This window comes from Eucalyptus grandis, chromosome 11 (assembly GCF_016545825.1).
Source record: "Eucalyptus grandis isolate ANBG69807.140 chromosome 11, ASM1654582v1, whole genome shotgun sequence".
NCBI lineage: Eukaryota > Viridiplantae > Streptophyta > Magnoliopsida > Myrtales > Myrtaceae > Eucalyptus > Eucalyptus grandis.
Window position 1 is genome coordinate 7824448 of NC_052622.1, and position 27023 is coordinate 7851470.

At 42.1% G+C, this 27023-nt stretch overlaps 5 protein-coding genes across 10 annotated transcripts; 2 read left to right on the plus strand and 3 right to left on the minus strand.

Annotated features, from left to right (window-relative positions):
• Positions 1-4722: 4722 nt before the first annotated feature.
• LOC104427123 (exopolygalacturonase) lies at positions 4723-6376 on the plus strand. Its single transcript, XM_010040263.3, is given in 6 exon segments — positions 4723-4848; positions 4938-5246; positions 5408-5612; positions 5615-5659; positions 5662-5921; positions 6137-6376. Coding segments are annotated over 6 exon segments (1185 nt in total).
• A 2400-nt stretch (positions 6377-8776) lies between these two features.
• On the minus strand, positions 8777-9097 carry LOC104424666. The gene has a single exon (XM_010037149.3). The coding sequence runs from the start codon at positions 9095-9097 to the stop codon at positions 8777-8779; it is 321 nt and encodes a 106-aa protein (XP_010035451.2).
• A 3760-nt stretch (positions 9098-12857) lies between these two features.
• On the plus strand, positions 12858-14523 carry LOC104424667 (F-box protein At3g07870). The gene has a single exon (XM_010037150.3). The coding sequence runs from the start codon at positions 13110-13112 to the stop codon at positions 14376-14378; it is 1269 nt and encodes a 422-aa protein (XP_010035452.1). The 5' UTR covers positions 12858-13109; the 3' UTR covers positions 14379-14523.
• Positions 14524-16143: 1620 nt separating this feature from the next.
• LOC104424668 lies at positions 16144-20046 on the minus strand. 6 transcript variants are annotated; one of them, XM_039304732.1, is made up of 7 exons: positions 19806-20046; positions 19490-19571; positions 19106-19264; positions 18075-18918; positions 17442-17830; positions 17159-17258; positions 16630-16955 (listed from the first exon to the last, which is right to left on the minus strand). In XM_039304732.1, the coding sequence occupies exons 1-4, from the start codon at positions 19995-19997 to the stop codon at positions 18845-18847; spliced, it is 507 nt and encodes a 168-aa protein (XP_039160666.1). In that variant the 5' UTR covers positions 19998-20046; the 3' UTR covers positions 16630-16955; positions 17159-17258; positions 17442-17830; positions 18075-18844. The 6 variants fall into 6 exon arrangements, with proteins under 6 accessions (XP_039160667.1, XP_039160666.1, XP_018721336.2 ...); XM_018865791.2 differs by having other exon boundaries at positions 17442-17858; XM_010037154.3 differs by having other exon boundaries at positions 17442-17587; positions 17775-18918.
• A 3462-nt stretch (positions 20047-23508) lies between these two features.
• Positions 23509-24828, minus strand: LOC104424671 (neurofilament medium polypeptide). The gene is made up of 2 exons (XM_010037162.3): positions 24664-24828; positions 23509-24332 (listed from the first exon to the last, which is right to left on the minus strand). Exons 1-2 carry the CDS (start codon positions 24676-24678, stop codon positions 23817-23819), a joined length of 531 nt encoding a protein of 176 aa, XP_010035464.1. The 5' UTR covers positions 24679-24828; the 3' UTR covers positions 23509-23816.
• Between the last annotated feature and the right edge of the window lie 2195 nt (positions 24829-27023).

The following is a 27023-nucleotide window of genomic DNA, read 5'->3' on the forward strand; positions in this document are numbered from 1 at the left end:
CAAAAGTCCAAGCATCCTTCAGAATTTTGTGCTTGTGATCATCCAGGTATCCCTTCGATACCTGCGAATGTCCAGGTATCCTCCAAGAGTTTGTACTTGTGATCATCCAGGTACCCATTTGATACTTGCGAAAGTCCTAGATATCCTTCAAAGTTTTGTACTTGTGATCATCCAGGTACCCCTTTGATACCTGCGAACGTCCAGGTATCCTCCAAGAGTTTGTGCTTGTGATTATCCAGGTACCCCTTCGATACCTGCGAAAATCCAGGTATCCTTCAGAGTTTTGTACTTGTGATTATCCAGGTACCCCTTCGATACCTGCGAACGTCTAGGTATCCTTCAAGAGTTTGTACTTGTGATCATCCAGATACCCCTTTGATACCTGCGAACGTCTAGGTATCCTCCAAGAGTTTGTACTTGTGATCATCCAGGTACCCTTTTGATACTTGCGAAAGTCCAAGTATCCTTTAGAGTTTTGTACTTGTGATCATCCAGGTACCTCTTTGATACCTGCAAACGTTTAGGTATCCTCCAAGATTTTGTACTAGTGATCATCCAAGTACCCCTTTGATACCTGCGAAAGTCTAGGTATCCTTCAGAGTTTTGTACTTGTGATCATCCAGATACCCCTTCGATACTTGCAAACGTCCAAGTATCCTCCAAGAGTTTGTGCTTGTGATCATCCAAGTACCCCTTCGATACCTACGAAAGTCCAGGTATCCTTTAGAGTTTTGTGCATGTGATGATCCAAGTACCCCTTCGATACCTGCGAACGTCTAGGTATCCTCCAAGAGTTTGTACTTATGATCATCCAAGTACCATTTCGATACCTATGAACGTCCAGGTATCTTTCAAGAGTTTGTACTTATAATCACCCAAGTACCCCTTTAATACCTACGAATGTCCAGGTATCCTCTAAGAGTTTGTACTTGTGATCATCCAAGTACCCCTTCGATACTTGTAAATGTCTAGGTATCTCCCAACAAACAGATGCCCTGAGAAAGGTCGACGCATCTCTCGAGAAAGGTCGAGTAAACCACTTATTGCTCTAACAAGCGACCGAAGAAATGTTCGGGTCCTAAACAAACCACTCTAACAGGTGACCGAAGAATGGTTCGAGTCTTGCAAAAGTAATTTCTCATCAAGACGACCAAAGAAAGGTTCGAGTCTTGGAGGAGCAACCTCCTCACATCACTAGGTAAAATGATGCCCTGATACTTACCAAGCTCGAGATTCGCACCCTATCTCGCTTGTGCCCGGTAAGTAACTACAGGTATCTTCTTATCTATCTTACTACATATAATACTATATTGCTCTTTCCTGCATGGGACAATAGGTCTTGAATAACAGATAACCCTACATAGACAAAATTTAGGTATCAATTTGTCTTTGAATGCAATCTCTGCGAGCTCACCTTCAAAGAGAGGAAGCTGTTTACACTTAAATTTCGATTAGGTTTTTAATTAGGCTTTAGCCTCTATATTTTTCCTTCTTTTAAATAGTAAAAACCAAACAAGGAAAACGAACAAAAAAATAAATAAACAAACAAGAAAAACCAAAAAGAAAGAGGAGAAGCAGCCAAAGAAGGGCCGGGCCCCAAGCCCAGCCTTCTTTCTCTCTCGCGCAGGCCCCGCAGGCCCGGCCTGTGCGACCCCCAGCCCTTTCTCCTTTTTCCCTTTGTCTTCTTCCTCTACAAACCTACAACACCTACAATTGAAGAGAGTGTAGGTTGATGTCGGCCTGAAGTGACGGGTCTTGGGCGCCATCAATGCCGAGCACAAGGGAGCTCGGATGGGACGCCGGTTCAACCGAGGGGGACCGGTCGACGTGCCTAATGCCGGCAATTGAGGTTCTCCGTCGACCGGATCTCCCTCGCGTATAAATAGATGCCCGAAGCCGTCGGAAGGGGGGCCGACACTGAGGAAGGTCGAAGGCACGCATGCTTTGATAGCTTCCCACCGAGAGACTTCGAGGGAGGTCTGAGAGTGAGCGAGCCCAAATCTGATTGGAGGTCGGCCGGAGAAGGAGGTCGCTCTGGTCCAGATCTGAAAGAAATTGTCCCCCGAGCCCTGCTATGCCGTGGTCACCACTGCTCCGACGAGTCCGCTGGACTTCACCGTCGTTGTTGCCACCATTTGCTTCATTGTTTCTTGGTAAGAACACGTTGCCTCGCCTTGCACCGACGGCCTGTGCCGGAGCTCACGACCAACGGGTTCGCGTGAGCACCGGACCGGGCTATCTCCTCGATCCCTCATCACCGCCTATTCACGTTGCCTCCACCGTCGATTCACCACCCCTAGCCCGTGCCGACATCACCATCTCCGTGCTAGGCCGCCGTCGCTCATCACTGCTGTCTCCGCCAGACGATGCAAAGGTAAGGTTCCTTGAACCAAGTCGTAGTTGCGAACCGGGTCAAAAGGCGGGTCGAGCGTGGGTTTGAACCGGATAGGGTTTCCGCCTGGGTTGGTTTTGTTCGAGTGGGCCGAATAGTTTTTGGGCCGAAATTCTTTTAACAAAAGTGGGCCAAATTCGGTTTGGGTTGTCTTAAAAATATCCGAGTCGGGCTCACAACGTCTAGGGCTCATGGCTCGGGTCGGACCCAACCCGCGGATCCAACCAGTGGTCGCATTTTAATATTATATTATATTATAATATAATATTTTAAAAATAAACAAATTATTTTCCAAAAAAAAAATATCCATATTTTCCCAAAAAAAGCCAAAAAAGTCAGAAAAAGCCAAAAAAATGATTTTTTTATTTAGAAAAAGATCAAAAATCCAAAAAATGCTTTTATGTCCAAAAATGAGAAAAAAAGACCGAAAAATGTTTTTCCTCCACAAATGCATGGAAAATCTCTCAAAATCCAAAAGCCCGAGGGTTTAAGCAAGATTAGGTACCGAAAGGGCATTAGTGACTAGTGTAATCAAGTCCCCAATCCTAATATCTTTGGTTGCACAGGAGTAAATATTTCTCCTGATACTTCACTTGGGTTTCTAAACGACTCACCCCAAACCGATTAGTGGCAACTCCGTTTTAAAATTGACTTACAGGTTAAAAACTTGGACTATTAAAGTCGCGAATTGGTGTACTTGGGAGAGTCCGGGCTAAAATAGACATAGCCGAACCATTAGCCTCCGAAGGCGCTCACCCCGATCGGGTGCCGGGAAAAAAGAGGTCGCAACATTTGTTCGTCTTTTTCTTCGGTTTAATGGGCTGGCAACCCTTGCTAACCCTTGGGCAAGGGCCATAAAGCCCTTGCCAGGTGGGGATGAAGGTGACCAAGCTCGCACTAGTCAAGGGTGAGGGCTGCTGGCAAAGGCTGGTGAGCCCTTGTTGTGGCTAAGGGTTTGGGCGAGGGCTTGTGATGCCTTCGCTAGCTTCAGCAAGGGCTAGTGAGCCCTCGCCAAATTTTGCGAAACAAGGGCATGGTGGCCCTCACCGGCAAAGTGAGGGCGGGCGAGGGCCATGACGCCCTTGTTGACCTTAGTAGATGTCCATGAACTTGTGCCTATTTTTGGTGAGGGCTTTGTGGCCCTTGCCTAGAGGCTGCTGGGGGTTGTCGACCCTCAGTTGGTAGTTGGTGTAGGTCATTGGGACGCAACTAGTGGCCAGTGGCCTTGTTGATCTTTTAAACCAAAAAAGAATAAAAAGAAAAAGAAAGAAAAGAAAAGAAACATATCAAAATTAATAAAATTGTCAACGTTGGTTGCCCACGTACGATAGATGGCTTCCACATCAATGATTTTTAGTTAAAATTAGCCAGACATTGGCTTAATTGGCAAATTGTGAAAATGTTTAGTATTCAACTAACAAAATTGAAAAGTCTAGACCTAAAGTGGCAAATGTGCAATAATTTTAAGACTTTTTGGATAATTTTCCTTTTAGAAACTACTCGTTTTTCTATTTTTAATTTTTCAGTTATGGAGAATGAAAGTAGTTTTCCTTTTCTTATTTTAACTTAAAGACAGATTTGGGTTTATGGACAAATTGGGTTTTCGTTATCATTTATCATTTAAAAATAAGAATGAAAATGAGAGGCGTGCATATCAAGCTATTTCGGTATTTCCTTGTTTGGTCAGCTAATAAATGCCGTCCAGAAGGCCTTCTTCAACAAGAGAGTCGTGGGTTCAAATCCAGTAGTAGGCAAACCTAGAATCAGAATGCGTCTCGAAGGGCGTTGGTTCGATCGGTACTCGAAGCCTTCAATGAATCGATAGAAGCAAAATGATGGATTGAAGTTTGAGGACGAGATATGCTCGGAGTTTGATAGTAAGTGAAGCATTTTTGTAGTATAACTTTTAAAAGCTAGCTTACAACGACACCGGACGGCAATAACAGGAAGATGGATCGATTCTCCGCAACCAGGACCCCGGTTTCGAGATCTGGCATGATAGAGAAAATTCAGGGACCCAAAATATGGAAGTTGGCAATCAGCAGGCAACGGTGGGAAAGCTAATAATGGCAGACGGGGGAGAGCGAGGAACCAGGAGGGGAAACGTGGAGACTTTCTCGCGTGCGCTCAATTCCCGACGGATTTACCTTAAAATTGGCTAAAAGCTGTTAATGGCGTTATAAGGTTCCCCCCACGGATGCAGTATAAATGGCTCCAGCGCCAAGGGGAAAGATCAACCCAACAGCGTCCTCTTTCTTTCTTCTTGGAAGGTCCAGCAAGCGCCCGGGAGAAAGAGAGAGACCAGGAATCCTAGTAGCAGAAGGGAAACGATGGCAATGAAATCGTACGTTGGTGCACTGCTGCTGCTGTTGTCTTTTTCTTCTTCCATCAACGCCCAGGTCTTTAACGTCGCGAGTTACGGTGCAAAGGGCGATGGCAGTTCAGACATTAGCCAGGTGCGCGTATTCTTTAATGAATAGCTTTACGGCATTCTTTCCTAAATCTCTGCGGCTAACGAGGGTTTTCGTCACAAATTATTTCGAAGGCCTTGCTGAGTGCATGGAAAGAGGCGTGCGCATCCACCACTCCTGCTAAAGTGCTGATCCCGGGGGGAACGTTCGCGCTGACGGAGGTTGCCCTGGACGGCCCCTGCAAGGCCCCCGTGGAGTTCGAGCTCCAAGGCACATTGAAGGCCCCAGCGGACCCGAGCCTCTTCAAGACCGACGGTTGGGTCGTGTTCCAACACATTGACGGCCTCACCATGTCGGGCGGCGGGACCTTTGACGGCCAGGGCAAGACAGCCTGGGGGCAGAACGACTGCGCCAAGAACACGAACTGCCGTACTCTCCCCACCGTAAGCACCCGTCGGTATTATTCGTTTCTATGTCGATTTCGAACCGCACGGTCATTAGAATAACGGATACGCTGATGGGGGTATATCCAAACTAAGACAACGCGATTAACCGAGTTTTGAGCACCAGGGGAATTGCTAACACACCCATTGAATTTCGACAGAATTTGAGGTTCAACTTCGTCACCAATGCCTTAATCCATGACGTAACGACGCTCGACAGCAAGAATTTCCAGGTAAACGTCTTGGGCGCCAAGAACATGACGTTCCAGAATTTCCACGTGAATGCGCCGGCCGACAGCATCAACACGGACGGGATCCACATTGGACGGTCGGACGGGGTCAACATCCTCGACAGCGACATCAAGACAGGGACGACTGCGTCTCCCTTGGTGACGGGAGCCGGCAGATCACTGTCAAGGGGTGACCTGCGGTCCGGGCCACGGCATCAGCGTCGGCAGCCTCGGGAAGTATGAAAACGAAGAGCCCGTGGAGGGTGTCTTCGTCACGAACTGCACCATCATTGGTGCGGATAACGGTGTGAGGATCAAGACTTGGCCTGCGTCGAAACCCGGCACGGCTTCTGACATGCATTTCGAGGATATCCAGATGGACAATGTCCTCAACCCTGTGATCCTAGACCAGGGATACTGCCCATTTAACCAGTGCAAAGCAGGGGTAAGCACATGAACAGGAGAATTAGCATAGGTCATGCACATTAGAAACGAAATGCATATTGACCCGTCCGCTAAACGAAATCAATTTAATTTCGAACGAACTGGAACGCTGGTTTTGCTCACAATTCTAAAGTCGGTTAGGAAACAAAACGAATCGCACAATCGTTAAACCATTTACATGTCGGCCCTAATCTGTATGTCATTCGATTTGTTCAGGTTCCTTCCCTTATCAAGATAAGCAAAGTCAGCTTCAAGAAAATCAGGGGAACCTCAGCATCCCAGGTCGCGGTGAAGGTCTTGTGCAGCCGAAGCGTGCCGTGCGAAGAAGTCGAGATTGCGGACATCGACCTCGTGTATAATGGCCCCGAAGGCCCCGCCACATCTGAGTGTGCCAACGTCAAGCCTGTGCTCTCTGGCAAGCTAAACCCTGCGGCTTGTGCCAAGGTCGTGAGCTAAAGAGTTCGCTTTTTCTCAGAGAAGATGAATCAACGGCGCACGTTTCTTTATAAAGGATGTGAAAGGTCTATAGCTCTGAAGACGATGAGTGTTGAGTGAAATTGTTTGGTTTTTGTACTCTTCTGCGGACCCCATGAAATATAAACATATTAATAATAGGAAGTTGTCTAATCGCTTGGTAATTTGATACCACGTCGGATTCCTTTTCATGGAAATTCTCGCTCGTACACCCAATCAGTTATTAATTTATATTTGGTTTGTGAAAAAATAAAATTTGCCTCCATAAATTTTCACCGACTCCAAATTTAAGTTTCACTTAAACACATTGTGAAATTTAAATTTCACGTTATGGTACATAAAAAGATTTGAAAAATCTCATGTGTTCGATTGATTTATTATCATAAAATTATGACAAATTGAGCGCATAATGCAATCGTAGTACTTGTGTAGTTTTAGAACGATAATCAGATGGTGTGATATGAGGAAGCACCATAATTAAGCTAATTTTTCTTGTAATTTTGGGTCATCAATCGTGTCCGCTAACTCTGTTAGATTAATAAAAAAAAATGAGTCCCATCATATTAAAGGCAGACTAGTGCGGTAGGCCTAGGAGCATTGATGAAATAGTTTTGCTGTTCTTGATTTTGGGTGCAAATCTTGGGATAATGCGCTGATATCCTCAATAAAATAATTGGAAGGACGTGAGTTAAAGTGGGTTCGACGTCCAAATTCTAATTAGCCACACATTCCCACAAATTCCTCCATAGCCATGAAAAAGATTCTGCCATTTAAAGGGTGAACATGCTTTGAATCAATTCACAAAGGCATCGCTTTTCCCATTGGCTTATGCGGTTGCTGCTGCCCGGATAGGTGACAATCATCGATAGGTTGTATCTGTTGGAAACATGCGAATCTGGCCACGCCGTATGATATATACAGTTCTACCCTCCCACATCAATCAAATGCCCTCCACCATGGCCGGCCATCGTGGCCCGTCACCTCGTCGAGCTAGGACCCCATCGCTCGCCGCCATCCATCGATCGACAACAGTCGCTACAATCAACGGCCACTAGCAACCTCAGAACCGAGTCCTTCAGTGGTTGTCGACGAACACCATGGTCTCAGGCCCGAGGTCAAAGTTGAGGTGGCCGGCCGTGACTCGGTGGCAACGGTGGCTTGGCAGATGGTGGCAAAATTTGTTAGATGCCAATCGTTGTGATCATGTCCATGTAGGTGTAGGTTTACATTCAATATTGACCAATTAAAGGTTGGTTCACATTGTTCATCATGTACATGTATAATGTACTTATACATTACTGTCCGATCAGATGAAAGCTCACTCACGAATCCGAACATGGTCAAATGCCCATGGTCGATATATTTGTGATGGCATAGACGGAGAGAACAAACGGATTCCTCACAGGCTACTAAAGGCACTTTATTTAGTGCAAATTAAAAGGGCTCGAACAATTAGATGTTGCTCAATATTGCTATAACTTAACAATGGAAAAGCCTTCCATCGAAAGCACCGTCTTTCAAATGGTTAAGCCCGATAAAATTACCTGAATTAGGTTGTGATTTTAGTGGGATGTTCTACATCAATCGCAACCGTAGAATTAGGATACCACGATCCAGAGTTGACCAGCACATCAGCAGGGTTGGGTTTACTTACTTGAGGAAGTGTTGAACAAGTGCCCATTTACAGCAAATGAAGCAGCAACCGTGGAAGTGCTTCCTTGATGAAGCAGGGGAGCGTGACCCTTCATCCTCAGTTACTTCCCGAGCAAACGACAAACAGGAAGGACGACGGCCTCTACCTCCTCTCGACAATCGACCACCTGATCTCCCCCTTTCCCATGTCCTTTCGGTGCGAAAGATCAGACAAACCCCTTCCTCTATCTATTCCTTTTGGATGGTGCTACCAGAGAATGCATCTTTTTCGCCTAAGCTCTCTTACGAGTTTAGACAGTACAACAACGGTTCCTCTTCTTTTTTGGGAGCTGTATGTGAGTTCATCTTCTTTTTCTTTTTGTTGGGCAATGTAACGAAACATCTTTTGTTGACAGTCATAAGAAGATGAGACAACCACCATCCTCCACATAGCTTTTCTTTCTTACCCAAGTGCATAAATTTTGAACATTCCAGAAGCTTTTCTATTTTCCAAATTTGTAATCAACAACCAGTGTAAAAAACAAAAGAAAAACCAGCATAGACATCATAAATATATTTCGGAACAATCACTACACTCAAATTGATTATGCACAAGCGAATCTACCTCAGTGTATAGATAAAGGAGTTTTTTTTCTTTTTTTCCTCTTTTGGAAAAGAAAAGAGGTAACTAAACAACAACATATCTGTCCTGGAAGGCTCTCTTTACATCGACCCACTCGAACTCAGGCACTACATCAAGATTGCATACCGCATGCTGTCACTCACTATGAGATGATTCATCTCTGATGCTTGGTGACCAAATTCATGGCCAGACACCCACATCCCATCAGTCCCATTCACATGGGGAGGAGAGAAGCAAGAGACGACCGAAACCATGGCGCGAAAGACACCGTGGAACAACACCGGGAGCCCGCTCCAGCCACGCTCTGCCCGCCCATCAGCATCCCGCACAAAGATTGGCAGGTCGGCTCGGTTCCCGCCGCCCAGCATGGCCTCGTCCGCGACTCTTGAGCTCTTCCTCCTTGCCATCACGCCGAACATCTGCCGCATGCCGGCGGAGAGAGGGAGGGGACTTCAGGCTCCGATTTCAGGTGGAGGATATGAGAGTATGCGATCGAATGAGAGAGAACCAAGGGCCTTTGGCGTGTGTATTGGGGGTTTTGATAATGGGTGAGTTGGTGGTGGTGTTGCTAGTGCTTGTAATTGTCACACCCTAAAAGAAATAGAGACCCTTTATTGTAAAGGAAACTTAATGCACAATTATGTTGGTGGGGTCTACGAAACGCCAAAAATGCCGACAAAAAAGATGTATAATTAAGCACATACATAGATTTTGATGGAGATTTTCTAGGATAATTTTGAAGAATCGCTAATCTTAGTACATCAAAAAGAAGAATTTTATTTCTCCCTTTTTTAGCTTTTGATTTTTGGTGGCATCTTTCCAGTTCATATGAATGTGAATTGATAGACTAGAAAATTTACAAAAGATGAATCAAAAAGTTTCATGAGCGGATCTTGTCAAAATAAGTTGGCTCAATTCCAATCTGATTGAGAGTTATAGCCATTGATGAACTTGATTTGATTTGTTTTTCTCTTTTCTTTTTTCGAACATAATAAGGAATAAATTAAAGATACATAGATTTTTAGATGTGAAAAGAAATATAATATGTATTTACAGAGAAAAGGAATATCTTACTTTGTTGATGGCTCAGTGCACTTAGGAAATTGAGTGGTCCATCCATGTGTGAGAGAATCGGGACTCTGCATTATGCTTTTATCAAGTCACACAAAATGTGTTGCATGCTGGTCATTCCTGAAAGCTACATCTCTTTTCTTTAAAGAAAAAGAAATGCAAGTAAAGATATGCTTACCCCAAAAAAGAAAAGTACAAATACCAGATGAATTTTAAAAAGAAAATAATGGAGAAATGGAAGAGAGGACAAAAAACTCTTACTATGTGCTATGTGTTCTTTTGCAAATACCATGTGCAAAATGGGCGTCTTAGTATTTGGGCGTCTTAGTAGTTATTACATCATTTAAAAGTTAAACTTAGGCTAGATATAGATCCACTATATCATTATTGGTGGATCTATCACAGTGCATGATTTGATTAAGCTAACGATGTTTTTTATTTAATTTTATCAGGAAGTGGTGGTTGACCAGAAGCCAGTCAACGCTTAAATGTTATAATTAGAGAGTCTTGTTAAGGAGATTCCTGAGATCTGTGTAATGCGAAATGTGCAGAATCTGACATGATCAAAGGCCCACTAACTTGGTGGCCCTTTCTAGATAGTGGGCCTAGTTATACCTTGGTCTCGTCAGTTCATATGGCCTGAGCTTCTTTTAGGGGGTTGGTGGTGGCCGCAGGTTTCGGGGTTAGCAAAGGCGGCGGCAGCGGCGGTGGCGGTGGCAGCGGCGGCAGCGGCATCGGCAGCAGTGCTGGAGGGTGATGATGGCAGCGGGGCTCTCTCTGACTCTGTCTCTGTCTCTGTCTCTCTCTCTTTCTCTCCCTCTCTCCCGTTTTCTTTATTTCTTAATACTACAAGTTAGGGGACTCAGTTGCGCCGGAAAAAAAAACGGAAGATCGACGACCCAATTGCGAAAAGAACATAAGTTGAAGGATTAAAATCCAAGAACCCAAAACACACATCCCGTCCACAGCTAACTCGCAGCCCATGGTGGTGTTCGAACGTGGGCTTGAAAGGAACAAGACAAACATGACATGAAAGTAACGAGTGACCTCGTAGTACCATAATCAACAACCAGACTTTCTCAATCTAAAAAAAAAACAAGAAAAGTTTTTAACTTTCATTTCTCAAAAATAAGTTCCAAATCGCCCCGTTTTCACATTTTGCAGGATATATCTTCAAGTTCGCATGGAATTGTGTGCTCCCTCGTTCGCCCATATATGAGGAATTGATGCTCTCATGCTAACTAATGATTAATCGGTTGCTCAAAAATTCGGAGACATTGTACAATTAATGAAAATGATAAGAAAAAGAATGCATTCTAGTACATGTGAAATTACAGATCGATGGTATGAAGAGTCAACAGTAAAAATTAAAATAACAACTCAATCAGGTCACCCGGTTGCTCAAATGGAATATTAAAAGGTATGGTTTTGGCTTTGCGTACGAGTCTGGAGAACTAAAACGCAATTCCAACTTTTGAATAAAGCTGAGGTTACCATTTGGTCAGATCTCTTGTTAGATAGACAAAACCCCCCAAAAAGTATTATTTGATGTTCGTGTCTATCTTGATCAATTTCAATCCCCAAGTTCCCTCAAAACAAAAAGAATTATGAATTTAATACATGTAATTCAGATGAATATTAGCGACTATGTCATCATAATTTAGAAATGCCATTGGGACGTGTGATTTCTTCTTCACAACACCAAATCATACCACCATATAAAGTAGATGAAATTCAATAAGGCTCCCTCCGTTTTATAAAAAAACAAATGTTTGAAAAATATATTTCTAAAAACAATTGTTTGTATTATTTGAAATAATCAGTCGATAGGAAATCTAATTATCGTCGAATATAATTTATATCTAAATATTTTTATAGACGAAAAATATATATATTTTTAGAATCATTCATTTTTCGCTTGAATTATATATGGACAAAAGCCAAAAATCGTTGTAGCAACAATTCGACATCTTTCGATCCATTGTAGATGCTTTTTCCAATCATGCCACAATGATAAACTTCAATTTTTTTCATGATAAACCTTCTTCCATTTAAAATCCATTTGGGGGTGTAAAGTTAGTGGTGGGTTCCCTTTATTACTTAATTTCCCCACCCCCCCCCCCTCTCTCTCACCCTCTTTTTCTTTGCATGCTTTTTATTTATTATCCTATTCCTCTTTTATTTTTTATTTTTATTTACAAATAACTTTAACCCTTTAAGCTAGGGCTGACAATTGAGTAGAGGGCCTTTAAATAAGACATAGTGGTCGCTAAAAGTTGTTTTCCTGCTCAAAGGTTCCATGTGAATATGCCTTTTTTTAAATCTTGACTTTTTGGTGGCCAATTGTCTTTTAAAGCACCCCCATCTAATGCCTCTCTACCTTTTGCACATTATCAAAAGGAAAACCCAAATTTCTTAGGCGGCTTTAGATAGGTCGCAACATTTTTTTTTCTTTACTTTCATATGGTTGCGATATGATGTCAGTATATATCATTTTTAAACTTTGGGAGTTTTGTATTCTGGACTTTAAAATTCTTTCCCCTCTATTTTGAAACTCTAGGGGACATGATTTCGTAATCTCTGGTGTTAGATTTTACATACATACACATGTATATAATTTTTTGGATTAGGTATTGGCATTGAATATAGGATTCTTGAAATAATTGATGGTGCAGAAAAGAAATCTTGCTTCATCATCCATTTGAAGAAGCATCATCAATATACAATAAATGCACATGAATGACACACCCGTCTTGTGAGAAAGATACAAAGAGATAATTTATTATGCATTATAAACGAAGGTTTGGGAAATGAGGGCTTTAGACAATACAGTTTTTTTTTTGGGGGGGGAGTTTTTCAATTTCTTTTTTTTGGATTTGGGAAGAAATTCGGGGTAGAGTGTCCTCATCACTAGCGTCACCGACCCATTGTCATGGAATTGGATTTGATTATTCGATTAAAATGACGATCACGGTGGCCATGCCCCGCCTCGATCGGACGGCCTGGATCACTCGGACCGTCGTTTTCTTTTCTCCCCAAATCTCATGATCATATAAATTCAATCTCCAGCCTTTTATTTTTTTTTTTCTCTGCCTCCTACCTAGCTAAGAGCATATAATTCAACGGTGGATCCCACAAATTTTAGGGGCATTCCTCTTCCTTGTGGTTTCCGTCTTCCTTTTAATTGTTTTGATGGGGTCACCCACATCTTGTTCTAATTGTCACTATAGGGTTTTATCTGCAAGTCATCGTCGTCGTCGGCCTCGTTCGCAGGCTCTCATTGGTCTCTCGCTTTCCTTTCGTGCTCCGTCTCTTGTTGAACCGTTTGGTGCTCTCTCTCCTCTCTCTTTCTTCCCCTGGTGATGATCCATGGAGTTCGCTCAGGAGCCGCCGTGTAAGAAGCAGAGACGTGAGCTAGGCGATGAGGCCGAGGCCGAGGCCACCGGCATGGAGGGCCTGCCGAGGGATATCGTCCTGGACATCCTGTCGCGGCTGCCCGTGACGTCGCTCGTGCGCTTCCGGCTCGTCTGCCGGTCCTGGCGGGCGCTGGGCGGAGACCTGCTCCTTCCCGACGCGCAGATTGCCCGCACGGCGGTGAGAGATCCGTTCCTGGTGTTCCACAGCGACTTCCCTCTCAGGAACCAGCTCAGCTTCGTGGAGTTGTCCGCTCAGGACCAGGATTGCGGGCACGGCAGATCCAAGAAGAGCGCCCTCCTCAGGAAATTCAACCTGCCTTTCTCGAATTCGATGCCCGAATTCGACGTGGTCGGTTCCTGCAACGGCTTGCTATGCCTTGCAGATTTGCTCTACAGGGAGACGCTGTTCGTGTACAATCCCTTCACCGGGGACCACAGGGAGCTGCCGCGATCGCAGCAGTACGCGGACCAGACCGTGGTCTTCGGGTTCGGCTTCCACCCGGGGACCCGGGAGTACAAGGTGATCAAGATAGCATACTACCCGAACCCATCTCGAGCGGGGGCGGGGGCGGGGGCCCGCCGGCCGCGTCGGGTCCCGCACATGCAGTCGGAGGTCCAGGTCCTGACGCTCGGGGGGAAGACCCCAGCCTGGCGGAGCCTGGGCCGGGCGCCGTACCAGATCGACAAGAGGTCGTCGGACACGGTGGTCGACGGGAAGCTGCACTGGGTCGCGGGGCCGCGGAGGTACCGGACGTCCCGGCAGCTGGTGTCCTTCGACCTGGCGGACGAGCAGTTCCGGGAGGTGCCGAGGCCCGAGGGGGTCTCCATCGGGCGGTCCAACTACCAGCTGATGGCCCTGAGGGGGTGCCTCGCGGCCGTAATCTACTGCAACTACGGGAGGCTGGAGATCTGGGTGATGAGGACGTACAATGTGAAGGAGTCGTGGGCGAAGGAGCACGCCATCGGGTCGTACATGCCCAAGGCGCTCAAGCAGAGCGCGAGCCCGATGCCGTTCAAGAGCAGGGGCGGCAGGGCGTCGAGGGTCGTGTGCGGGCTGGACAGCGGGGAGATACTGCTGGAGTGTAAGAGCCGGGCGCTGGTGGCCTACGACCCCAAAAGGGGTAAGTTCAGGGACATTTCGTTGCAGGGTGTGCCCAGTTATTTCCATGCATTAGTTCATGTGGGAAGCCTCAGCTGGATTGATTCCCATCCAGACACATGACCATTTCTTTATAATTTTTTTTTAAAGAAAAAACCTAGAAAAAAAGAGAAAGAAAGGAGAAGAACAGGAAGAAAGATGCTTCATTTGTATTGTAAGTTTAAGTTCACATTTTTATTATTTGAGATTATCATTAGGGTCCATGTTCTCTCTCTCTCTCTCTCTCTCTCTCTCTCTGCTGGGAGTCTTGCTTTTGGGTTGTTTTGTTTATGGCCTGTGATGGGCATCGGCTCATTTCAGATCATGTGCTCACATCAGATTGGATTTGTTTTTTCAAATGGGGGTGCGAGCCTCTTTCTTTCCAATCTGGATGGGGTGTGAGTCACAGGCCAGTTGGGATAAAAATCAAAACTTTTGAGTTGGCCCTCGGGCCCACCGGGAGGAATTATCTAAGCTAACCCTCTTGAAACTTTCCAAATTCTTGCAAAGACTTTTCAACCGAAACGAAAAAAGAGAATAAAAAAGAAGGGGGGAAATTCAACAGGATTGTGCTTTCCCTCATCTTAATCTTCTTGGCTTAATAATTAAGTCATTCACGGCCGCCATGGCGTCGTGTCGTATGCACAAGCTCCGCGTACTGTTTGTGTGTTCGATAAAATCTTTTTCATGTTCACAATCATCTTTGTTTATATCAAGTCATGGCCACATAATCTTTCAACATTGTTAGGTTGAGCGGTTGAAAATGTTTGGCAGTATAGGGATCCCTTTAGAACCTACCCCAGGTGGAGTTGCTCGATGCAAATGCCAAAATTCCAGTATTTCCCTCACCTCAATGCAAGAATACCTACCCCATAAAGGGGGAGAGAGAGAGAGAGAGAGAGAGAGAGAGAGGGAGAGAGAGAGACGAGATGTTTATGGCCACGGATTAAAAAAAATCGTTCATACTTTGTCTTTATGGCTCAGGTTGCAGAAAGATGAGGTGCCTGTCCATTGAATTTTTCCCCCATATAACAATAGCATATATGCAGAGTAGAACAACATCTCAATGTCAAAGAATGGACTAACGCAAGGGTCAAAAGGTGAATCATTGGAGCATGAAAAGGGGGTCCTTTTTTATCAGGGTTATCTCCCACATTCATTTAGCTGTGCAGATAATCAAAACCGTGCATCATGACCACTCATTTAAAAGCAAGGAAAAAAATTTTGCGTTCAAAAGGAAGATCAGGGTTATGTTTCCAAGCTTTTTATTTTCTTTATGCAAGTAAAGTTGGCACAAAAAATCAACACCCGGTCCCAGGAGTGGAAAAGAAAATATTTGGGATCTTTTCTTCTAGTCATGGTAAATACAAGAGATCAATTGTCGAATGACCAAGTAAAACTCATTTAGCAGCCACAAACTTCTTTTACACAAGAATCTGCGCAATATAATCGTCTATCGATTGCTTCTTTTGCATATGATTGATGTAAGATGCAATCCAGAAATACGTTACCTTTCAATTTTCTTTTTAGATTCCACAGTCAACAAAAACAAGTTGATTAAGGCGGACTGAAAGCGAAATAAACTGAATTTTGCTCTGGTGTGAACCTTCGGACTCATTTCAAAATTCTCAAATGAAACATTTGATGTTTTTTTGTAGAAAGCAAGACAGGCCAGATTGAATCATTCACACATGGCTCCTATAAATTAGTGGTGGATCACACTTCTGGGACATCCCCTAGACTTTTTGTCTCCATATTGGTTTTCCTATAGAGTAAGGACATAGATCTCTAGCCCGGATACCAATTTCTCGAAAGCAAAATAACTAAAAAAAGATGGGTTCCGTTGACCTGTGGGAAAGAGATCTCTAGAACCTTATGGTCCTGCTTTTGTTGTTGTGAAATGATGTAAGACCATGAAGAGTAGTATACAAATCACCATTGATCACCCAAGACTTAGGATCCAGTTGTGTTGCCATCTTGTGACGGTGAAACTATGCTAAGATACATGGATGATCTCTCTCTCTCTCTCTCTCTCTCTCTCTCTCTCTGTGAAAATGCAGAAAGCTGTAAGGTCAGATGCAACCAATTTGAGCTTAATCAACCATTAGTCACCTGACCGCACGACTTAGTCTGAGACCCTGAACAATGAAATATTGCACCACCAATGAGCTTTACCGTGGATCAATGGACTTCGACTCTGGCACAGAGAATAAACCAATCACAAGAGTGAGGTTCCGTAATGTTGAAGGTTTCGAGATTGGATGGGCTGTGCATTTTGGGTTATCTTCATAAAACGTTGCCCTGTCATCCAAGAATCAATGACAAAAACATGCCCTTTCTTCACAGCAATGCTCGTAATTTCTAACGAATTGATTTCCTCCAAACGAAAATTATACGGGTTCACAAAGTGTATCTTTGATAAAAGCTTAAGGAGACCGTAACACTCAAGTTTCATATATTGCCTAGTGTACTTGCTTACGATTTTATGAGATACGAGTTCACATTGCAATGATTACCGGGTGTCTCATCAGCAGGTTCCATCGCCACTCTTGGCTATGATGTTCAGTGATTAAACTGTAGAGCACGTCAACATCTTGAGCATCTGAACTAGTAGAACATCACACCAGCAATAATGACAATACGAAGTCTGGGTTGGCATGCCTGCAAACAAATATATGAAAACAAACCAAAAGAAATTGAGTGCTATAAATCTTAGTGGGGCGGCCTTCAATTGTGGAAGAGTAATCGACGAAATTGGTGAACAACTTATTTCGCATCTGCGATACACATGATCATTACACTTTGATGGGGTGATTTTTCATTAACTTTGTTCTGCTCAAGACTAAGTTTGTCCGTGGACTTACAGGAGTACAGCCAGAAATTTGATTCCTTAAATCAGCCAAGCAGTGCGTCTTCTCAAGCGCTCTAACACAAGCTTTTCACCGGTAAGGCACTCGACCAGACCTGAGCAGTGTGAGAGATCAAATAAGGATCACCGCAGTATATAAAAGTCAGTTCAGAGTCAGAGACCATATGTGTTATAATAGAGTGTATCTGATCAAGCAGAGACACATCAGTCTCCATCACGGGTTCAAAACCATAAACATCAACCACAATGGACTTATATTATCTTGGAATGACAACTACCATTGGCGTAATTGCGGCAATCATGAATACCCATCCTCCAGTCAGTTTCCCAAGTATCATTGAATTTAAGCGCAATGTCCAGGGAATCCTCTTCACTATATCCCACAAACCAGCATCTTCGTTTGGGTAGCCTTGTCAACTTTCTACTGAGAAGAGTTCCTTGAACGAAAAGGTTTAGCTTCATTAGGCAACATGACTGAACAAAGACAAAACGAACTTCAAGCCTGACCATATTCAATTTTTTTTTTTTTTTTGCACAATCAGCATCTCAGACTAAACTGACTATGGTTCAGCATTTGTGGATCATGAGAGCAGAAGAATTCATAGACTAACCTGGGACGATCCACCTGGCAAGGCTGCAAGTGGCAGTGCAAAAACATTTTTTGGGTCTTCGGGTTGAAAATCAAAAACAGATGCCTAAGACATTTAGAAATATTACTAGAAAATTAATGCAAACGTACTGTAGAAAGTCCACTTGTTCTAGGCAAAATATCATTCAATTCCAACAAAAATTAGAGATACTCATCACCCTAAGATGACCCAAAAAATTAATTTCCAAACCCATTATAACCAACTAACTCTCTGCAATTTGAGAATTGATAAAGACAAACCATGAAACATAATCATCACAACCTCGGAATTGGATGGTGGTGAAGAGGTTTTGATGATGACTACAAAATGTTGCAAATCCCAGAGATGGAGTCCGTGAAGAGCTGATGTCACTGATTGAAATGGTTCCATCGCTGCTGTAAATGGCAGTGCTGCTACATATACTTTGTCTCTTCCACTAATGTTCATGGTCGATTGTAGTGATGTCCAAGCCATTTTCGCAAATTAATCAGACGGTGGAAGTTAAAAGAAGCGAAGAAGAGGCAAAGTTTGGATAATCTGCAGATAAATCCTCATCGGTTGTGTAAAATCCAACGGTTGGCAATGCACTGCAAAAATGGGCTCGCAACTTGGAATAGAAAGTAGCTGTATCCAATCACTTCCTTTTATTCCTTTTGATGTCCATTGTCCAAAAGACTCCTTTCAGTATATTTTACTGTACAACAATTAAATGCTTATCTTGTAATTCATTTCCACCAAGCCATCCAGCCCAGGTTGTGAGCTCAATCTGTCACATAATGTGCAGTGGAAACTAGCGATAACCATAGCATAAAGTGTATCACGTTATCTTCCAAGATATCAACATAAAAGCAATCAGAAAGATCAATTAACGTATTGATAAATATAGTGGAGAAGTAATTAATTAAATTTAGGAATAAGAAATAAAATTGAACTTTCAGATCGACTATGCTCATAAGCCTACCAATTTCAATGGTAGTTTTCACTCAACTTTGTTCTTCTTGCACATGGATGAACTTACAGAGCTAAAACAATGAAACCAGTAAGTTGATGCCCTAGTCCAGATCACCAAAGCTTCTTCTCAAGTGCTCTAGGACATCCTTTTCGCCAGTAAGGTGCTCAACCAACCCTGTGTACAAAAGTTCTATAAGATCAGAAAAGGATCGTGACAGCATCTAAAAGTAAAGTGTGAGAAAAAATAATTTGTTTGACAACTTATATAGCTCATCCAATGAAATAGACTCAAGCATCATTCGTGGGTACATACAAGCACAAACATATGAAGGAGCTGAATTTTTTCCTATCAGACTGATTACCATTGGCATAATCGCGGCAATCGTGATGCCCGATTTTCAAGTGGGTCTCCCAGTGGTTGCTGAACTTACATGCAACATCCAGAGCATGCTCTCCACATGATCCCACAAACCAGCACCTTTCTTTCGGTAGCTTTGTCAACTTTCTTTTGAGAACAGTTCCTAAAGAAGAATGTAGATTTCGTCACGCAAACACAGAGTGGACACAGTCGACATGAATAGGAATTTCAATCTCCAAGTCTGACCGTACTTTTAACACCGGGATTTCGCATGATCAGCACCTCTCTCTTTCGGGATCAAACTGACTCTTACTTAGGAAGTAAGCTAAAAATTTTCCATGTAATTGCATGATGAGAGCTGTAGTAGTCGGAGAATTCATGGACTAACCTGGAATTGATCTACCTGACAAGGCTGCAAGTGCCACATACACATTTTCAGGGTCTTCAGGTTGAAAATCAAACACAAATGCCTAAAACATAAACAAGAAGAAAAGGAGAATCATCTGGCCTTGGTGCTAACAGATTGTGGCCAACACATGAATCGAATTCAAACAAAAGATCAGAGGCATCACACCCACAAAAGAAAACCCAACAATTTATTTAACTTCCAGAGCTTACACCTATCAACAAGCTTGCCCCTTTATCAACAGTTCAAGATGGAAACCGAAACCCGAAATCCACGTAAAACACAATCGATCAAGAACCTGAGAATCGGATGGAGGGGAAGTGGCTCTGATGATGACCATGAAATGTTGGAAGTCCCAGAGCTTGAGTGAGTAGGCGGCCGAAGTCAGCAGCTGAGCGGGTCCCTTCGTTGCTCTGAGCGGCACCGCCGCCACGTACACTTCGTCTCTTCCGGCGATTCTCGCCGGCGACTTCATCGGCGCCGTCGCCATTTCTGGCCGATTGACCGGACGGTTGGTGGTAGTTAAAGAGACAGGGGACAGTTCGGATAAAATGCTCATAAATCCTCGTCCGTCCGTCGATCTGGATTGGAGATTAATCCGACGGTTGCCATTTAGCTGCACAAATGGGCTCTCGATTCGCAAAGGACAAGCCCAATGTGAAAAAAAAAAAGAATAACTTTTTAACCGAAAAAGTTCATCTATTTTCTATTCGCAAAGGATAAACCCAGTGTGAAAAAAAAAAATTAACAGAAAATATTCATCTTAAATAGATAACTTTTTTTATACTCAAAATACTATATTATCTTTTTTTTTATCGATAATCATAGTCATTGGAATGAGCTGGTATTTTCAAAATAGTGTATATGTACCATGTGCCATGTATAATCAGTGCATTATGATATAAGCGCTTTTACATATTTATTTTTAGCCATCAATTGACTAAAAGGAATTTTATGATAAAGGGAGACAGGTGATCGATATTGAACTTTAGTTCAGGAAAGTGATCAAAGCGAATTCAATAAGATTAACCAAGTAATAAGCAAATAAACATGCTAGAACATACGTACTGGCGAAGAAGTATCATTTATTTTATTTTCTTTATTTTCGAATCTTCAGAATTAGGAAGTAAATAACTAGAATTACAAAGTAGGAACTTATTTTCGCTCCTATTTTCTTGCTATTTTCAAGCTGTCTCAGGCTTTATTTAAATGTTATGTTCTCTGTTAGTATGATATGCAGTAAGAAACATAAGAAAATATCTTCTTTTTTTTCTTGTTAAATCCGCATAGTACCAGAGCTGAGGTTTTGAATCTAGCTCCTACTATGGTGAGACGGCGATGACTGGAGTTAGTAGGGACACCTCTTCTTCAAATGTCATGCTAGAAAACAACTTAACTAATTTCTCTGCACAATTGAGCAATGGTGAAGAGCAATTCTCCTAAAACTCCAACCTACTATTAATAGTTCGCCAATTGAATGACTAAAATCGTTTGGAGTGGGTTCAATCGGTGAAACTAGCAATTAATGTCAGAGGGAAGCTAGGCCACTTGACAGGCGAGGTGAAGGAATCTACAGAAAGCAATTCGTATTGAAAGACTTGAAAATCCAAAAACTCTTTACACATTGCCTGGCTGATCAATTTTATGGAGCTATTAATTGGAAAATTGCACCTATTTCTTTCAACCACTAAAGTATTGTGGGACGTTGTGAGAAAAACATATTATGATTTGGGAAATTCTTTCTTGATTTTGAACTGAAGGCAAAGCTATGGCAATCAAGGCAAGGATACTATGGGGTCACTATTTACTATAATGAAATGGTGACCTTGTGATAGGAATTAGATCAATGCTATGATAAAACATGGGAAAGTCCTATTGATTGCAAGGACAAATGAAGAGAGGAGAGTGATAAGTGTATACATGTTTCTAGCAGGCCTTAATCAAAGCTCAAATGAGCTGAGAGGCAGAATCCTTGGGAAAGTCTAATTGATTGCAAGAGACAGATGAGGAGAGAAGAGAGTGATAAGCGTATACATATTTCTAGTAGGCCAAATCAAAGCTTGAATGAGGTGAGAGGTAGACTACTTGAACGAAAACCTCCACCATCCATCCATGAAGAGATGAAATGTGGGAAAGTCCGACTGATTGCAAGAGACAAATGAAGAGAGAAGAGAGTGATAAGTGTATACATGTTTCTAGCAGGCCTTAATCAAAGCTTGAATGAGGTGAGAGGCAGAATCCTTGGAAGAAAACCTCTACCATCCATCCATGAGGTTTTCTTTGAAATTAGAAGGAAGGAATCCTGGAGGTGAATCACGCTACATGATTCGAAACAAGCATCGACTCTATATTCGAAAATTCTGCACTTGTATCTTGGGGGCTTGATTCTAAAGAAGATGGAAGGAAGAAACTAGGGTGTGAATATTGCGAGAAACTTAGACCTATGGGATTGATTGGTTTGAGACCTTCTCTAGTTGCAAAACTAAACACTATAAGAGTGCTCTTGTTAGTTGCAGCCAAGCTTGACTGGCCTATGTAGTAACTAGATGTGAAGAACGCATTTTTGAATGGAGATTTGGAGGAAGAAGTATACATGAATTTCCCCTTGGGCTTTGATAAAAGGTTTGGATCAAAGAAATGTAGATTGAAGAAGTCACTACATGGACTGAGGGCCTAGTTTGAAAGTTCACTTAGTTTGTATAGAAACAAGTCAATATTCAAGGACAAGCTAATCATACCATGTTTGTAAAGCATTCTTGTGATGGAAGGTTGCAATTCTATAATGTATGCAGACGACATCATTCTCACCGGGAATAATATTGCTGAGATGAGTAAGTTGAAAGAATGACTTGTTTCTTAGTTTGAGATCAATGATTTGAGAACCCTGAACTATTTTCTTGGAATTGAGGAAGCTTGATCGAAAAAGGGAATTGTAGTCTCATAAAAAAAATATGTCCTAGATCTTCTAAAAGAGATCTAAATGAGGGATTGTTGACCAGTAAAAACTCCGATAGACTATAATTAGAAACTTGGAGATGACAAAGATGGGACTCTCGTTGATACATCAAGGTATCAATAACCAGTAGGGAAATTGATCTATTTGTTGCATACTCCTAGATATTGCACTCTATGCGAGTATGGTAAGCCAATTTATGCACTTTCCATATGAAAAACATCTTGAGATTGTGTATAGGATCTTGACATATCTTAAAAGCACTCTTGGAAAAGGTCTATTATTCAAAAAATCTTAATCAACAAGAGACTGAAGCACACACGAATGTAAATTGGGTAGGGTTAATAATTGACAGAAGGTTTGACTTCAGGTTATTGTATATATGGGGGAACTTGGTTAATTGGCAAAGTAAGAAGCAGAATGTGGTGGCATGATATAGTGTAGAAGCGAGATACCAAGCAACGACTCAAGGGATGTGTGAGATGTTGTGGATGACATGGATATCGAAAGGACTTAGAGTATAAGTGAAAATGCCTATGAAATTGCATTGTGATAGTAAGGGTACAATCAACATTGCACAAAATCCAATGCGACATGACAGAACCAAGCATTGTTCATCAAGAACAAGATTGATGCAGGGGTTACTGTGGATGCCATTTGTACTAACACAATAATTAGTTGGCATTTTTATAAAGGGACCGTTCGACCTAATTTTGATTCTGTCATTTGCAAGTTGGGCATGATAAAATATTTACGCACCAACTTGGGGGGTGTCCAAGAATTAGGAGAAAATCTCGAGAGAGGAAATTATTTTTTTCCATTTATTTTATTTCCTTTTATTTTTGAATCCTTAGAATTAGAAAGTAGATCAATACATTTATGAAGTAGGAAATTTGTTCCTATTTTTGCTTCTAATTTATTCCTATTTTTTAGCTGTTCTAGGCCCTATTTATGTTTTATGTTCTCTATAAGCATGACATACAATAAGAAATAGAAGAAAACACTTGTCTTCAATTAAATTTGCAATAACCATGAACAAAAGAAAGAGTATATAGACCAGATAGAAGTAGGATTTATTCTTATGTTGGCCAAAAAGCAAAATCCCAGACCAGGAATCAAGAACTCCTCCTGGGATCTGCCACGTGACAGGCCAAACCACAAAGAGATACTACATAGAATTTTTACAATACTAGAACATCATAAACCAGTAAATTGCTTTATTAGATTCTAGACCAAGTCACTGAAACAAACCCCCCAGCATGCCAACACACAGACACGACTCGCTTACTCCCTCCCTCAGTCACTCACTCACTCATGCACTGACACATCACTCATCAGAAGACATCCATAGACACATCACTCATCAGTAGTCTTCTTCTCATCAGCTTCTGCAGCAGCTCCCTTCTCTTCCTTCCCTACCTCCTCTGCTTCTCCTTTGACACCCTCCTCTTTTGGAGTCTCCACGGTGGAGTCCGGATCTGGTTTGGCCACGACAGTCTCTTTGGCCACGACATTCTCTTCGGCCACAACTGCCTCGGGTTCCACTGATTTCGTGTTGGCTTCTTCTGCTTCCTCCTTGTTCTCTTCTGGCTCTGGTGCCACCTTGGAAGTCTCCTTTGGTGCCTCGACTTCTTTTTCTTCTTTTGATTCAGTCTGTTCTCCCTCAGTTGTTTCGAGGACGCCTTCTTCTTGTTTGGTCTCGGTACTCTCCGTTATGGTCTTGGTCTCGGTCTCGGTCTCAGCTGGCTTTTCTTGATCTTCTTCTTTCTTGGGGTCTTCTTTTGGTGCGACCACCGCTACTTCCTCTTGATGGACAGTTTTGATTTGCTCTTCAGGCTTATCCTCCACGAACGCAGCTTGTGCTGATACAACCTGTTTCGTCCACATAAATCATTTCATCAAAATATATGGATCGGCAAAATGAACATACAGTTATAAAATCGTATAGTAGGTCGATCCTTTCATTCGAAACCTGTGATCTAATAATGCTATGATACTTCATCTTTGGGTGTCTTTTGGCAAGTCACTAGCGTTATAAATGACAATCCCGAATTGATTGTTATTATTCCTACTTCACTATTCAAGAACAAATCATGTAACTGTTGGCAAAAACAGTTTTCCAAATCATCTCTTCGACAAGAGCTAAACATGTTGAACCAAGGTTTCTATTCTAAGAACTTCAATGAGTAGTTATTAGAGTTACCTCGACGGTAGCCATAGGAGATCCAACGGAGTTACTTTGGCAGAAGCTGCTAAGAAAATAAACAGAAGCTATGAGGCCAAAGAAGATTGAAAGAGGAAGGAGAAACGAGCTAGTGGAGGGTTGGACTGTGAGAGTGAGATGAAGATGATCCAGTGGGACAAGCTATTTATAGGAGAGAGAATTGGTGAATTAGAGGTAGAGAAAAAAATGAAAAAAGAGACGGGAAAGATTGGAAGAATCTTGGGATTTGACACTCCTCATTCACTGGCTCCAAGAAAATTAAGCATGTTGGTGTAATAATAACACCAAGAAAAAAGTTTAGAATAATGTCAAAATATTTTAACTTTTCATCCAAATACTAATTACATGCCTCTACTTTTCAAAATGCATGTTTTTCACTTTTCACCTGGATACCAATTACGGAGTCACGAGTGCACAATTAGAGTCGAGAGAGTAAATTTGACTAAAGGACAGAGAGAGGGAGAGAAGCCGAGATGAGGGGGGTTGGCATCGACGGAGGACGGCACTTAGATATGACGGAGATGGCGAGCGGCAGCAGGCGAGGTGGCGTCTGGTTTGGGGTTGGGAGTTTGGGTAGCTTGAGGCTACGAGTCGCTGGGGATTTTTGATAGTAAATGTTGTTTTGGTCGTTATAATTGGCCGACTTAAAAATAGATATTTTGAAAAATGGGAACAGCTGATGTCTAGATGGAAAATGAACTGTCTTTCTGGCATTATTTTTCGAAAAGTCTCAAATGATATAATTTCTCTTATGGTATTCTTCCTCTGTGGTCTAATCTTCATTCGAAAAAGCCAAAGAATAATGGAGGTCATATCAGTCGTCATCATCATGATGGACATGATCACCCTTTCGGCCTTCGAGCCACCGTGTTTCGTGCAGCCCCCATTGAAGCCGACCTTAACTATCATTCCCCCACGTTCGTTCTCTCATCCCATCACTAATTTCTTTCTACTGATCTGTCAAGAAATTGTACTGTGACACCTTCAATTCCACCATACTGTTCAACAATATTGATCTTAGGAGTGCCGTCGTCTAGCCCCGACAGTTCTTGTTCAGGCGTTGAAATTTTTCGAAGTTCGACGAAAGAAGGTCTACACCCAGAAGAGTTGAAATTGAATTGGGTTAGACAAATTAGAAGGACCTACATATATGTGTGTTTAGGTGTTACTGATACTTTCCACTTATTAAGTGCATGTGAAATTTATTATTTTGAGTGAACCATATCTCCGAGCCATTTTAATCTAAAGATCATATATCGTTCTGTTTGAGCAATCGTGCATCCAAATCACAACAAAATTTCATTATTATTATTATTATTATTATTATTATTATTATTAACAATGAATCATACCAGCATCTAGATTTTAGTGAGGTATACATCTCTCTTGTAAAATTTGTGTTCTCTTTATTGTTAGAATATTTAAATTATAAACAACCCATTCATTTTATGACTTAAATTGTTAGAATATTTTATGATATTTAAGTAGGAGGGTTTTAAGTTCGAATCTTTTCAGCCTCCATTTTTCTCCCCAATTGCATCTTTAAACTTAGACTAAAATCCAGATCTCACATTTATTATCTCCCAGTTTATGCAATTCATATGTTTTTAGTGTCCAGTTAGCAAGATGAAGAATGGTTCAATCAAATTTAATCAGCTTATAAGTATTTGTTTATGGTGAAAGCACATTCCTATGTAGTTCGAGATTCGAGTTGGTACAAAAAATTATTAAATTGTTCTCATTTCGGGTTACAGATGGTCCATCCCAAGGATTTGTCCAAGGTGCATCAGCGTGGGAAATAGGGAATCCTGCACAAATTACTTGAGACAAACGCATGAAATTCATCATCCTCACTTACCCAAAAACCTAATCGAAAGCCCCAGGCTAAACGCTGGCATTATTGTCGTTCTATAGCGACAGATATTGACTATGGTGAGTCATCAGCCACGATTATACTTTAGTCGTATCATCTTCTTTCATTATCATTCCACTTGCATCCCGACGTACGTCACATTTTTTTACATTATTCCATTCCACCCTCGATGGGTATTATAATAGTCTTGCGACCAACCTAAAAGTTGTGAAAGCTACCGCTACTTATATGTCTACAAATTTCCAAAAGTGCATCGTCAATCAGTCCATAGTTTGGCAGATCTGAAAAGACCTTAAAAAACGCAGACAATCGATTAAACATTAGGAAAACAATGATGATTATTATAAGTAGAAGTAAATGAAGAATTCTAACATTATAATATGCGGTGTCCTGATACTTTACTCAATTAACTTTTACTAATGTATGTGAATCATTTCGTCCCCGTGCACGATAATAGTAGTCAAGG

Bases quoted from the DNA above. Each gene is read 5' to 3' on its own strand.
- LOC104424666 (XM_010037149.3), bottom strand. From the start codon at position 9,097: ATGCGGCAGATGTTCGGCGTGATGGCAAGGAGGAAGAGCTCAAGAGTC.
- LOC104424668 (XM_039304732.1), bottom strand. From the start codon at position 19,997: ATGGCGACGGCGCCGATGAAGTCGCCGGCGAGAATCGCCGGAAGAGAC. The intron at 19,265-19,489 runs GTTAGTCCATGA...ATTCTTCTTTAG, and splicing joins GTCAGGTAGATCAATTCCAG to GAACTGTTCTCAAAAGAAAG. The intron at 18,919-19,105 runs GTAATCAGTCTG...TTTTGTACACAG, and splicing joins TTGCCGCGATTATGCCAATG to GGTTGGTTGAGCACCTTACT.
- LOC104424667 (XM_010037150.3), top strand. From the start codon at position 13,110: ATGGAGTTCGCTCAGGAGCCGCCGTGTAAGAAGCAGAGACGTGAGCTA.